General features: G+C 38.9%; 1 protein-coding gene, 1 long non-coding RNA gene and 1 pseudogene across 2 annotated transcripts; 1 reads left to right on the top strand and 2 right to left on the bottom strand.

The window, feature by feature from the left end:
- Positions 1 to 32: 32 nt before the first annotated feature.
- On the bottom strand, positions 33 to 8,262 carry LOC113322146 (annotated as a pseudogene).
- A 95-nt stretch (positions 8,263 to 8,357) lies between these two features.
- LOC113322147 lies at positions 8,358 to 10,514 on the top strand. The gene is made up of 2 exons (XR_003347047.1): positions 8,358 to 8,630; positions 9,945 to 10,514. It is a non-coding gene; the product is annotated as an uncharacterized LOC113322147 (long non-coding RNA).
- A 97-nt stretch (positions 10,515 to 10,611) lies between these two features.
- Positions 10,612 to 13,478, bottom strand: LOC113324460 (fructose-bisphosphate aldolase-lysine N-methyltransferase, chloroplastic-like). Its single transcript, XM_026572780.1, has 6 exons — positions 13,432 to 13,478; positions 13,183 to 13,318; positions 13,058 to 13,091; positions 12,278 to 12,486; positions 11,256 to 11,301; positions 10,612 to 11,150 (listed from the first exon to the last, which is right to left on the bottom strand). The coding sequence occupies exons 1-6, from the start codon at positions 13,476 to 13,478 to the stop codon at positions 11,128 to 11,130; spliced, it is 495 nt and encodes a 164-aa protein (XP_026428565.1). The 3' UTR covers positions 10,612 to 11,127.
- Between the last annotated feature and the right edge of the window lie 1,291 nt (positions 13,479 to 14,769).

Below are 14,769 nucleotides of genomic sequence, written 5' to 3'. Positions count from 1 at the left end.
CCCCCCCCCCCCCCAAAAAAAAAAACACTACCTTATGCAATTTCTTACACTTGTATGGTTACTTTGTTTCCATAATCATCATACTGATATTTTCAAAACTAAAATACTATCAGGGAATGCAGAAGCTCACATGAACTTGTCCTGGATAAGTTTCTTCAGTTCTTCACATCTTTGTATGACTGTTGGATTCATCAAATCTCTAGCTTCCCTGATGAGAGTACCTTCTTGGCTGAAGTTGTAAGCGTTTATTATAGTGCATATCCAGGTATGAAGCTTCTCAGGCATCCTATAGACAATAGAGAAAATGACTGGAGAATTAGAAAAGAAGTTGCACAAAAAAGAGACAAGGAAGACGATATAAAGTTTAGATGGTAGAGATGATCCACTAGTAATACTAGGAAAACTCCTGGAGAATGGATGGCGAATTGACAATCTCACTGCATAGTAATACTAGGAAAGGTCCTCGAGATGACAAATATTATGTGGTCAACTCTACTTTTGGTTGATCACAAATACAATGCACTCAACTGTTGGATGGCTGGAGGGTAAATGTAAACATGGGTGGACAGAATGAACAAAATAATCAAGGGAAATCGATTTTTCATCATTTCGAATCCATCTGCATATAGTAGTGAGTTGCTATGTTAAAAAGCTTACGTGTCCAGACAGTCAACATCCTTTCCTTCTAGTTCATCTCCAGGGGTAAATGCATCTTTTAGACCAGATATCCTCAGCTCAGGATCCTCAATGGTGAGAAGATATTTAAGTATTTTGATCTCTTTAGAGCAAGTCTTGTGGTGGAATCCAAACTATTCAAGTGTGAAAAAACCATGGAATGTCAAGTCCAGTGGCTTCCAAGTTGGGGGTCTTCCACAAAAAATCCAAGCAAGGTTCCACGGTTTCGTGGAAGGGTTCGTGGAATCCATCTGAACGCCAATAAGAATAGCGTTAAACGCAATTAAGAATGGAGCTAAAAAAACGCAATTAAGAATTGCGTTTTTTTTATCCGTAGATTTAAAATGAGTTGTGGAAATCTAACGGCTGAAAAAAAAGCTTCATTCTTGATTGCGTTTTTTTAGCTCCATTCCTAATTGCGTTTTTTTAGCTCCATTAAGAATAACGTTTCTACTATTCCACCATTACACTTGCGCGTCTATCCACAATTCCAAGTGCTGAGGTGGTGTGGAAGATGAAAGATGGATGAATTCCACCATAAGACTTGCTCTTAGGCATTAACCTCCGAAGGTTACCTCTTGCAGTCATATACAAGTGGTACAATGTATCCTTAACCTGGAGTGAAATGAAATAGAAACTTTAGACCCGCCCTTGTACAGAAACATATGCATATGTGTTTAGTCTCTGTGACCAGAAAAGTGTTTAGTCTCTGTTACCAGAACAGATAAGGGGTATACATAGTAGAAGTTATGCAAATAATGACAAGACTTGGTGCGTGCTCAATTTTGGCCAAGTGTTGTTCCTAAGTGAACATGGTGTTCAGCTAATTGTCTTCATGATGTGCGGGAGTTGGATGAAACCCAGGAGTATAGAAACATTATACAAATGGCTCAAGCTAATCCATTAATTGATTTACCCATTGAAAAAGGAAAAAGACAATATAAAATTGTTGGTGGTGGTTTTTAGCTTAGGGTTAAAATCGTAAAATCTAAGTCGAACAGTGACGTCACACTTGAGTAATAATGTCGCCACTAGCATATTTGTTGAACCAATCAACATGACTGCGTAAAATTACCGGGGTACCTTTTCTTTTTATATATATCCATACACTATGTTCCATGACAGAACCCTCTAGTATCGACTGGCATTGTCTCCGCAGGTGCCAGCTGCGCGTGCCAGCCAACTGTGCCAATGGCATACCATGCCAGCCACGTCTCCGTGCCAAAGACATGTCAACCATGTCAGCCGCACCACCGTGCCAATGGCATACCATGCCAGCCACGCCTCCGCGCCAAAGGCATGCCAACCATGTCAGCCGCACCACCGTGCCAATGGCATACCATGCCTGCCACGTCTCCGCGCCAAAGGCATGCCAACCATGGCAGCCGCACCACCGTGCCAGTGGCATGCCATGCCAGCCACGCCTCCGCGCCAAAGGCATGCCAACCATGGCAGCCGCACCACCGTGCCAGTGGCATGCCATGCCAGCCACGCCTCCGCACCAAAGGCATGCGAACCATGCCAGCCGCACCACCGTGCCAGTGGCATACCATGCCAGCCACGGCTCTGCGCCAAAGCCAAGTCGGACCTACCACATGCCGCTGGCTGCCAAACGAAGGGTTGCAACAATAAGCTACCCTTTCATCTGAGATGCAGATCTCAGCCGTCCAAGTTCGCCACCTAACACATAGCAACTTTCGGCCTGATACCAAACATCAAGGTTTTGCCAAAACCCTAATTTTGGCCGCGCCTAAAATATGCCAAAGCCATACCAGCCCTACCACATGCCGCTAGCTGCCAAACGAAGGGTTGCAACAATCAACGGCTACTCTTTCATGTGAGATGCAGATCTCAGCCGTCCAAGTTCGCCACCTAACACATGGCAACTTCCGGCCCGAGGACAAACATCACGGTTTTGCCAAAACTCTAATTTTGGCCGCGCCTAAAATACGCCAAAGCCATGCCGGTCCTACCACATGCCGCTGGCTGCCAAACGGAGGGTTGCGACAATCAACGACTACCCTTCCATCTAAGATGCAGATCTCAGCCGTTCAAGTTCGCCACCTAACGCATGACAACTTCCGTCCCAAGGCCAAACATCACGGTTTTGCCAAAATTCTAATTTTGGCCGCGCCTAAAATATGCCAAAGCCATGCCGGCCCTACCACATACCGCTGGCTGCCAAACGGAGGGTTGCGACAATCAACGACTACCCTTCCATCTGAGATGCAGATCTCAGCCGTCAAAGTTCGCCACCTAACGCATGGTAACTTCCGGCCAAAGGCCAAACATCACGGTTTTTGCCAAAACCCTAATTTTGGTCGCGCCTAAAATATGCCAAAGCCATGCCGACCCTACTACATGTCGTTGGCCGCCAAACGAAGGGTTGCAGCAATCAACGACTACCCTTCCATCTGAGATGCAGATCTCAGCCGTCCAAGTTCGCCACCTAACGCATTGCAACTTTTGGCCCAATGTCAATCCCTAATTTTGTCCGCGCCTAAACTATGCCAAAGCCATGCCGGCCATGCCGCTGGCTGCCAAAAGAAGGGTTGCTACAATCAACGGCTTCCCTTCCTCCTGAGATACGAATCTCAACCATACAAACTTGCCACCAAACGATGTGTGGAAATCTTTTGGCCACGGTGCCAATTCTTGGCCACAACGCCAAAACTCTAATTTGGTCGTGCCAAGAGCATGCAACCGCTGCTGGTTGCCGAACGAAGGGTCGCAACAATCTACGGCTATCCTTCCTCATGAGATACAGATCTTATCCGTACAAACCTGCCACCAGACGACTCGTGGCAATGTCTTGGATGCGATGCTAACTCTCTGGTCACGACACCAACCTGGCTATGGTGCCTGTTCTTTGGTCACGACACCAACTTGGCTACAAACGCCAAATCCTTTGGCCACGCCGCACGTGGAAACATGCTACACGTTTTCCACGAAAACACTCGAGACATCAAAACATGTCACAAACTGGGGGATGCTCATCAGGGTATTGGTCTGGCGGTTTACAGCGTGCGGCGTACACTACGCCTGTTACAAGAAAGTGTCATAAGAGTGAGGCGGCTAGTAAATACAGGGAATAATGGTGAAATGTTTCCTTCATTATGGAAACATCAATTCCAGGCGTTACCCGTTACCGCTTCCTTCCATTTACTCAACCGTTTCCAATTCTTACGAGACCACGATACGTTTCGTTGCGACTTGTATAAATAGGTCTCATCTATTTTCACCAAAGGACAAGTTTTGGTCAGGAGAATACAACACTCAGAAATCACTTGTTAGCTTTCCCATCCGTTAGTTTTCCACTTTCTGATACAAGTCGTCAAACAACTACTCTTCCCGAATCAACTATTCTGATCTCAACACTCTCTTCGCTTACCTCCCTAGACCAACCCTTCTCCTTCACTTTGTGACCGAAGCAAGTCTGGAACGACAATTTCTTGGTTTAGGCCGGATTTGTATAGATTGATCTCTCGAATCAAAGTACTCTCTTGCAGTACATTATTTAGGGTTTAGACTCGTTTCTCACCCACATACTCGAAATTACCGAAATTATCAGAAATTATTTCCACCCTCAAACGTAAACATAGTCTCATACAGTAACATTTAACCATTAGAAAATACCTCATCTTTTGCCATGTTTGACTTCTTAGCAGCTGACCAGGATTTGGTGATCATTAGCACTAGAGCAGAATCAAGTTGATTTTCTCAGCCAAATTGTCTATCTTCTTGCAAGCAGCATCTAAACTAGGGGAATTTACGATATCTTGAAACTTCAACTCGGCCACATTCACTGCTTCTCTATCTTCTGAAAGAGTATCGTAGGCTTGTACTGCATCCAAGCATGAAGTTCCAAGCTTTGCCAAAGCTAGCCACAAAAAACAGATGTAATAAAAAACCTAACTATCCATTAGTAACTAATTCACAGCATTAGCATCCTAAGAGGGAAAAAGTTACAGAAACTTGAAAATAAGATACGTATATTCAATCTTACCAGCTTGCTTGGTGGGATCTTCGTAATAAGATTCCGTTACTGTCTGAAGGTGTACAAAGAATTCCTTGGTGTTACTGTCTGAAGGTGTACAAAGAATTCCTTGGTGAAATCTTTACGTCGTTTAGCAACAACTTCTTTTATCTCAGATGGTGCTGCTTTCACTACTTCAAGCAGATTGTTATGTCTCTGCACGTCTTCATCAATCTGGGAAAGAAAACATCCAAATGAATACAAAACCCCACCGAGTTTTCAGTTTGATAAAGAATTATAAACAACATAGCTTTTGCATTCAGTACAAACCAGAGCAAACTACCATGCACCATACACCAACTCAGTTTAACCAACAATTGACAAAACCCATGTCAAATCAAATAGAAGAAGTTATATTTCAAACAGCAATACTCCAACAAGGAAGTTGTGGTTTGAGAATGCACTAAGTTTGACATTTACCCTCCAAAGATTCAGCAAACTTATGAGACTAGGTTAACATAACGGTATCCTCCGCACAAAAATGTGTAAACAAGTAAAGAAGATAAAAAAAAAAAGCCACCAAACAAATAAGTGTAGAACAATGCACCCTTATTGAAAAAACTGGACATATTACACCTCCTAATTTCCATGTGAACATGAGTGACCTATATGCTGCAGAAATGACCATAAGCCTCCTCCCATCTTCTTGTTCTAATATGAGCCTAAATTGTGAAGAAGCTACAAGTTTAAATTTAGGATGACTCTGGCGATGCCATCACACACAGTAGAACCAAAAGGCACTTAATTTCAAAAGAAGGGTAAATAAGATTTATCAAGGGTGAAATAGAACCTACTTCTTTCAACTTCCTTCCTAGCCGAAGCAAATTGTGTTTTAATCCAGGATCATCCTCAGCATCTGCTTTTATCTGGCACCGCTTAAAGAAATGAGGCCTGATATTGTTCCATTCCTTGCTGAAAGCAAGTAACCTTCTCCAATCTGTTGGAGTGGGCTTATCAACCATGAAGGCACCAATTAGCTTGTCACAAACTTTCACCATTTGACTGTCATCTAAGGAATCTGTATCTCCTTCTTCATTGCCATTTTCATCATGTTCTTCAGCTAATCCTTCATGAGCAACTGCTTGATCAGGTTGACTGAATAATGATATGGGTTCTTCAGCACAATCATTTGGTATTGCAGAAGCTGCATCACCGACAACAGCTTTAAGGGATGATGACCTTTGCAGCCTATCTGGCTTATCCACCAACACAGAATCTGGTATTCACACCTATTATATTTGTTATAACACAATACATGCCAAATTCCCACAATATCAGCATTCTTAGCTACGTGAGAAAGATAAGTGGATACAACCATCAGCTAGTTGTGAAAGATAGCCAAGTAAAAACACCGGAAAGTGGTCTTGAACAAGTAGTATACATCTAACACAGTAGAGAGAAATCATATGGGCCAAATTTACCCTAAGAACAAGCTAGCAAAATGCTAAAAACCAACGTATGGAACCCCAAGTGCAACTTAAAGAACCAATCCAACTACGAAACATGACATTGGCAGCTAAGAGATGGCACAAGTACATTATGGAGAATAGCAGGAAGTGACTTGTTCATGGATTGCTTTGAACTTCTTGATCAATCAGTAACTAGTGGTAATTCAGAACTATACAAAAGCATTACATACAGGAGGAATCTGTTGAAATTAAATTTCGCTGCTTCCACACTAAATCCCCACCAAAATTTATTTCAAGAGTCAACATTTTGAATGACCCAATACAATTTGAGCAGAAACCCAAATCAAGTAGCAAACCTTTTCAAGTAAACAAGTACATGAAGAAAGATTTGATTTTTACCTCTATTTATAGTTTTGTTGGATGGATAAGAACCGACAGAAACCCTAGAATTAAGAATAGATGGTTGAATGGGGTAAAACTCATTACCTTTAGATAAACCCAGAGAGTATGATGTTTGGAGTATTCATTCTGAATGAAAAGAAAATGATTAAGGAGGAATGGATGTTTAGTGGTTTACAGTATAAATTAGTTAGGGATTTTTAATTTTAAGTTACAACTACGATACAAAGAGTGAAGATTCTGAATATCTGTTAAAATTACTGTTTCCACTCAACAGTGATTACTACACGTTATACAAGATACTAAAAATGAGATTACATTTTTTTTTCCCTTTTTCATTTAAAAAAAGAAAATGAAAATGAGAATTACAGAAAAATGCTACACATAGTTCTTCTTGAATGAAACAGAAAACTTAGATCCTTCCTGGTACAGAAACATATGCATATTGATTTTAGTCACTATGACCAGAGAAAATGAGAGGTACAGACTTGACGGTTACTGATAGAAGTTATGCGAAATTGCAAATAATGAAAAGACACGGTGTGTGCTCAGTTTTGGCCAACTGCTGTTCCTAATTGAACATGGTGCGTTGCTAATTATCTTCATAATGGGCAGGAGTTGGATGAAACCCAAGAGTCTAAATAAATCATACAAATGGTTCAAACTAATCTATTGGTTGACTTGTCCAAAAAATCAAAATGAAAAACAACACAAAAAACTTTAACCACCAACACAGAATCCGGTATTCACAGCTATGATATTAGTTATAGCTCAATATAAGCCAAATTCTCATAATATTTATCTAGGTGAGAAAGATAGCCAAGTGGAAACACCCGAAAGTTGAACAAGTATAAACAAAACCAATATAACAAATTGAATTACACCCTGACATGATAGGAAGTGAAGGTAAGTATCACAATATGCATCTATCTAACACAGTAGAGAGAGAACTCATAACGCAGTGTAACAAAACGTATCCAACAATATATGCTACCATAAAAAATGCTAACCCTAAGTGCAATTTACAGTTACAGAATCAATCCAACTACAAAATACATCGGCTACAAAGAGATGGGCACAAGTACATTACAGAGAATAGCAGGAAGTGACTTGTTCATGGATTGCTTTGAACTTCTTGATCAATCAGTAACTAGTGGTAATTCAGAACTATACAAAAGCATTACATACAGGAGGAATCTGTTGAAATTAAATTTCGCTGCTTCCACACTAAATCCCCACCAAAATTTATTTCAAGAATCAACATTTTGAATGACCCAATAAAATTTGAGCAGAAACCCAAATCAAGTAGCAAACCTTTTCAAGTAAATAAGTACATGAAGAAAGATTTGATTTTTACCTCTGTTTATAGTTTTGTTGGATGGATAAGAGCCGACAGAAACCCTAGAATTATGAATAGGTTGTTGAATGGGGTAAAATTGATTACCTTTAGATAAACCCAAAGAGTATGATGTTTGGAGAAACCCAGGAACAGTATTCATTCTGATTGAAAAGAAGGGTTAAGGAGGAAGTTTGGATTATGGGTTTACAGTATAAATTGGGGTTTGCAAGTTCTAGTGATTAGTATGACAGAGAATGAAGAAAGAAAGAGATCGACGAAACTTGAGAGAAAGATCCTCTCCTCACCTACAGAGAAGAGAAAAGATTGGAGAAATTTGCTGGTTGGTACACAAAACCCGACCCAACTTATCCTATAGTCCAACATTGAAAAGCTACAATTACTTGATTGCCCTCACAAATCACGTTTCAATCGTCAAATATCTAAATTTCTTTCATCTTCTTTATTTTTTTCCAGACGAAAACTTCATTGTTTTCATCTCCTTTTTTTTAGATTGTTATCCTCATCTCTTTTTTCAATTTCGGATTTTCACTTTCTTCTTCTTCTTTTTTCAATCTAGGGAACAAATTCCACTTTCATCTTCTTTATTTCACCCAATTTTAATCTGAAAAAAATCAATATCATCAGATTCAGTTTCAGATCTGTTTTCATTGCATTCAATTGAAGAGAAAATTGGTTCCGTATAGAAGAATCAAAAGAAAAATTACAAAGTTATTGTAGAACAAAGTCCTTTACCTGAAAAAAGAAAAAAAAGGTACACTTCTAAGCAATTATACACGGTGTTTTCATGTTTTCCTCTATGTGAAACCTATTTTTATGCTTAAAAAAGCATCAATACATATCAATATGATTTTGCTTTTTACTGCTTTTGTGAATGTATGAGCAGTACATATCATTATGTACTGTATATAAACTCCTAGCCTAGTTTATGCTTGAATATGATCCTGCTGTAGATACCAATATGTACAAGTAGAACCCATTTATGCTGAATACACGCAGAACCCTTCAACAATACATATCAATATGCAGAATACTTGGATTACATATAAATTAGGTAGATATCATTATGTACTACCTTGTAAAAGGAAAATAATATGTACTGATGGAAAAACTGATTTCTGACACAATAAATATCCATCAATAGGTATTGATATGTACATACTGGATAATTCGATTACATATGTATTAGGTACATGTATTACATTGCAAAAGGAAAAAATAAAAATATTCTTGTGCTTTGTTACTTTGGTCCAAATATATTCTTGTGCTTCCTTTCTCTTCTTGTATTACTTGATCACTAAACTCTCCTGGATAGTTACTGCTAATTCGAGATCTTATACTTCTGACAGCATATTACTTGTCATAATTTAAACATCTTATCTTCCACTTGGCTGCTCCAATTTTTAAAACTTACTTGATTCCCTTGATTAGAATTTTGAATTTTTTGAGTGCATTTTTAGTATACTGTTAATTTTACAATTGACTTAGGTAATACTTCTCGCAGTTCGTTCTTAACCGTAGGCTATGCTTGAGTATGCCTCGGCAACCTAATATCTTATATTACATATCGGTACGCACTTAGGGAAAAAGTGATAGGTTGATACAGTACATATCAATATGTACTGTATAAAACCTTTATTCGTAGTATATGCTTGAGTATGCCTTGGCAGTTTGATGGTGGTTGTAGTGGTGGCGGTAGTGGTAGTGGTAGTGGAGGGACTTAGGGTTTGGCAAAGCCTGTAAAGAGAATGAGGACAAATGCTGGTAAAAGCAGGCCGAGCCATTTGCAGATTTGAAATCTTTAAAGAGTGTAGATGTAATGGGAAAAAAAATGGAAATTGCTGGTAATCGATTTTTAGGTGTAAGTTTTTGGGGCCTTTTTAACGGGGTCTTATGTAAAATCGTCTTCATTACTTCAATATATTTGTACCACCTAAGATTCTTATGTAAATTCAGTCTTCTTTTTTCTGAACCTAAGGTTGGTAGATGTGTTTATCTGTTGATCTAGTCCTTGAATCTCATCTAATACTTTAATAAACGTGCTAATCGAAGTTCTTTGACATTGCAGTTGTGCTCATCTGTAAAGCAGCAGAAATCTCTTACATAGCTCCCACCGTAGCATCTCGCAGTCCCCGGCCCTTGCGATTTCTCTTAGGAGGGAAAGGACTTGAAGAAGCTGCAGATTTGCGTTTGTTCAGACTAGTTGATATGTCCATGTCATCTCCTGGAGGCTGAAACTAGAGGAGATGTCTCCTTGAGCAATCATCAATGACACACATTGGGGTCAACAGGAACTGTCTACTTGAGCAAACATTGATGACACATTGGGATCAATGAGCATCAAGCAGTTTCAGCACATTCCACCCAAAGTATTGGAATCCTTGAAACGAAACAGTGAACTGTAGAATTCTCAGCAGGCCTGGCGTGACGAAACAAAATAGCAAAGTGTGACAGCGCAACAGGCCTGGCACGACGCGACTAATGTAACCATCAATAACAATGTTAACAATATATGAAAATTTGTTATTTTATAAAATTGAACATCGTAGTACCTAAATAAGTTCTTATTTTCCTTTTTAAACAACAATAGTTGTAGTACTTTCTTTGGTTTTTTGATATCAACAATTCTTTTACTGTAGTAGAAGGTATACTGATATGGATTTATGTTGGTTTCCTTCACTGCTTTAAATAACAGGAGTATTCATATATATATAAATATATAGAATTAGTGGGATACAACATATACATTGGCAGAGGATAAGTAATGTGTAAACTCAATTTTATAGATTCGACTCCTCTAGAGGATGAAGGAATACACTAATACCATAGTATGAGGTGTATAATCCCCAGGTTCAGAACTGTAAAACTTCTCCCAGACAAGAAAAATAATCAAGTTGAAAACTAAAGAGGGAAATTTAGACATGCAACTGTATATTTTGTATAATCCTATACTACATGTCGATATGTACTAGGTGAAACAGTACTGAATATACTGGGTATCTGACTCTTCAAGTTAATGAAATAATTTCTCCAGTTTCTCTCACAGACTTGATGCCCGCCGGTCTGCTAACTTTAATAACTCTGCTGCATCTCCAAGGACCATAAGCTGCAAACTTCTGTTTCTTCTTTGAATTTGCTATTTCTTAGACTCCACCGTAGCTTGTTTCAGTTCATCCATCCCCTACCGTAGAACTGTCAACTGCTTGTTTCAGTTCATCCATCCCCTACCGTAGAACTGTCAACTGCTTGTTTCAGTTCATCCATCCCCTACCAGCTGCCAAAGACGCAATCAAAACTATCAAGAGTAAAGTTTTAAATATTAATGACTTAAACAACCTATACCAATAGTTGAGTAATTAGTAGGATCTTGAAAAGATACCATTAAAATTCTTGATTAGGTTTTCACTACTTTGCCTCAGCAGCATCTGCATAAAAAATAGCACACAGTAAAGGAATAATAAAAATCTCAAAATCATTACTATGAAATTAATTTTCATGTCCAAGAGGTTATCAGTTTAATAACCTCAAAACTTACTGTTTTCAAGTTTAGTCCATATTTAAAAAAAAAAGAAAAGCACAGCACATATACACATGTACTCACTGAACTGGCTACATATATTGATATATACTGAGCTAACTCTAGTTCATACAAATATGTACCATGTAAAAACACAATACAAAACAATACATATGGACACGGACGAACCTATGAGGGGGCTTAGAGGGGCTTTAGCCCGCCCTCTCACAGGTGGAGAATCTTTTTTTTAGTATGTATACGTATCTGATGGAAATGTAATTTGTAGCCCAATACTTAACCCACTTTTCTTCCGTAAACTATAAACTTCTTTTCATGACCATTTTCTCACTAATGATTTTGTTCCTTCTAGCGTTTAGTTATCTACCTATCGAGTATTTTCTTTGTGCGTGAATCACGATTAGCCACTAACTACACGGCTCGTTTTAGGACAAAAAAAAATTTGCGGCCTTCGGCCACTTTGCGCTCTAATGACATTCTAGCCCTACCCATCGTGGAATTTTAGGTCCGTCCCTGCATATGGATATATACTGAGCCAAACCCATTAGTAGTCTAATCTAGTGCCCATGCTAGGTTACGTCAATGATGGACCAAGTCGGGAATGATGAGTCATAAAGATAGATTATTTTCTTTCTCTGATATAATGGCGTTCTTTTCAGTATAGCCACTATCTTAGTGTTTGTGCTGTTTTTTTAATCAATATAGTTCATTTTCGTTCTAGAAAAAGATTCATTTATGTGATAAAGAAGGCAATGAGTACGTAACCAGGAATCAAGATTTAATGTCTTGGCTCTTCACTCAACTTACAGAGGCTACAGGAATTTCTACTTATATTAAAAACATTTAAAGAGTGATAAAGATCTTACCAAGTCGGCTAGAGGGACGAGAACAAGATCTTGACTGGGAAGACGTGAAAATGCTCTTGATCCGAGTATACCAGACGCCCAAAAGAAGTCATCTGATGTAATTGACGGAAAAAGGCGCTTGTTGGGAAGTATGACTTCTTGTTCGAATTTGAGAAATTCTCTGTGCACATATTCTCTAACACCCAAGGTTGTGCTCAATAGTTGAGTTCCTGCAAGATAATCGAACCAAATACACTTTCAGACTAGAAAGTACAATTTGACATCAAATGCCTATATTAGACGAAGACAATGTCTAGTTTACAATCTACGGGAGCACCAAATTGTTTCGAGCTCTGAAATATTAGTATTAAGTTTGATTTAAGGCATAGTTGGCCAACGTCAGAGGCCGTTTTGTGGTGTCTAAAAGTGACTCTTGTCGCTCATAAAAAAAGGTCCCGTAAGCAAGGAACCATAATGTCACTACAATTTAGTCCAATTTAACTATAATTTCTTCCAATTCACTGCATCTCGCTTGGAATAATGTCAAAACTGATATCGGCACCGACCATTCAGCGGTTACTAGTAAAAGAAATAGGGATTCAGGTAGCTCAGTATATCACACAAACAGATTAGCCGCATTCTATTGGTGTAGATGGTTGGAGAAAGTGTCTTTAAGAATAATCGGTTAATGGGGTGCCACTGAAATAGCTCATATAGTGTAAACAGATTACCATATGTAGCCAGTAAAATAGTTAAGATGATAATAGGGTTTGAAACATATAATCACAGAAATGCACTGACCTTGAAGTTCAGAAAGCTCCTCTTCTGACCTGTACTGGAGACATCAAACTCAATTTATTAACAATAGAACTCTTCAAGACACTTCAAACAAAAAATTTACGAGAAGTTGGATAACCCAAACTCACCAAAATATGGTAGAATCTGTTTTTCCGGAAGAACCATTTAGATTCCTTATTTGCTTTCTCTCTTAGAAGAAACAAAGCAACAGAAACCCAAGGTTTTAATCCACCAAAATGAAACTCAGCTAAATTTAGTACATTACTGCGTACCAATATGTCCTAAGTAAAAACTAGGACCGCACAACGGGAAGGGTGGATAGGATATGGGCTATTTCGCCACCCTGTCCGTTAACTGGCGGGTAAGAAATTTTTTACCCGCCACCAGACCCACCATTAAGCAGGTAAGATTCTACCTGATCCATTAATTGGCGGGTTGGGTAGGATAGGGTGGCGGGTATAACCGTTTTTTTTTTCCTTTTTTCCACCAAAGTTTGGAAACGACAAAAGAAAAAATATGAACTTTACATCAGGGGTTTATAGCTGCATCAATCTGTGAAGTAACTCAGAAATGAAAAATATCAGGACAACCCACCAGTATGTAACAAACTAAAGAAATAGTCGGAGCCAAATAAATGTCCCGCAATCCTAGTAACTCAATGGATGGACCAGATCACTAAACAACCAGGCCTTCATGTAACCTTATTCTTCAATCGTCGTCTACGATGATGGAATAAGAACTAAGATCCCAAAACAGCTCTGCAACACACCAAAATTCAGTTAAATCTCAATAAGTTATTGACAATAACCATTGGCACCAAAATTCAGTCATATCTCAATAACCACTGACAGCAAAATCACTCAAAGTCGCATTGCCCAACAGAACATGACATAACATAGCAAAACATGGATATTGAATCATTACGGCTTTGCATTAAAAAAACAGGCTGGTGATTGGGTATGTTTAGACTAGACTGTTTGCAGGTGACTCATAAACTTAGGAAACCATGAACTTTGAATCATTACAGCTTTATGTGTGAAACCTAATGATAGACATATTTTTGTGTCTAAGTTCTCCTCAATTTTCTGTATTGTTGTGTCTCGATTTCGTACTTATTATGGTGTTTTATGTGTTTGTAGATATTTTTAGAGAAATAAACATGTGTGGAAAATTCGGCTCGAAAAGTTGTTAAAGGCACCCTCGGATGACATTTGCTAAGGGGCACCTTCTTTGCTATTCTCACCCCAGCTGTTGGATAAGGGGTATCCCTTTCTTCTTCGTTTGAATATTCTTTTGACGGGAAAATGTTGCAGCACAAGGGCAGATTTAGGGTTCGAGTTTCGATTGTGTTATAGAGAGACTCAACGGCTGAAACTCTCTGTGACAACTTGATTGGGCCTAACAGACTTGGTTTGGGTCTTTGGCTTGACTAAAACTGGCCAGATAACCTGAAGTGAAGCAAAACAGAGGTGGAGTATTTCTCGGACTTCACTCATACTGTCACGAGTTGGTTGAAGATTTCCTGTGAAAATTAGTTGCTGGTGTGTGTTTATACCGTGTTTTACTCTAAATGAACGAGACTGGAGCGTGCTGGGAGAAAATCAACGCGTCAGGAATTAAATCTGGGAATAAAATATTGTCGAGAATATTTTTCTTCACTGCCGATTTATTGAAGAATATATGAAGTTATGACGCATGATTCTGGTGTTTGGAGG

Source organism: Papaver somniferum, chromosome 11 (genome assembly GCF_003573695.1).
Source record: "Papaver somniferum cultivar HN1 chromosome 11, ASM357369v1, whole genome shotgun sequence".
NCBI lineage: Eukaryota > Viridiplantae > Streptophyta > Magnoliopsida > Ranunculales > Papaveraceae > Papaver > Papaver somniferum.
Note: the sequence above shows the minus strand (reverse complement) of the source record. Positions and strands in the feature narration are given on the sequence as shown.

What these genes read in the sequence shown, in the direction of transcription:
- LOC113324460 (XM_026572780.1), bottom strand. Translation starts at nt 13,478, where the DNA reads ATGGATCAGGTAGAATCTTACCTGCTTAATGGTGGGTCTGGTGGCGG. An exon ending in TCGTCCCTCTAGCCGACTTG is followed by an intron (nt 11,302 to 12,277) that starts GTAAGATCTTTA and finishes TTTTTTATGCAG; the next exon opens with ATGCTGCTGAGGCAAAGTAG. An exon ending in CCTAATCAAGAATTTTAATG is followed by an intron (nt 11,151 to 11,255) that starts GTATCTTTTCAA and finishes CGTCTTTGGCAG; the next exon opens with CTGGTAGGGGATGGATGAAC.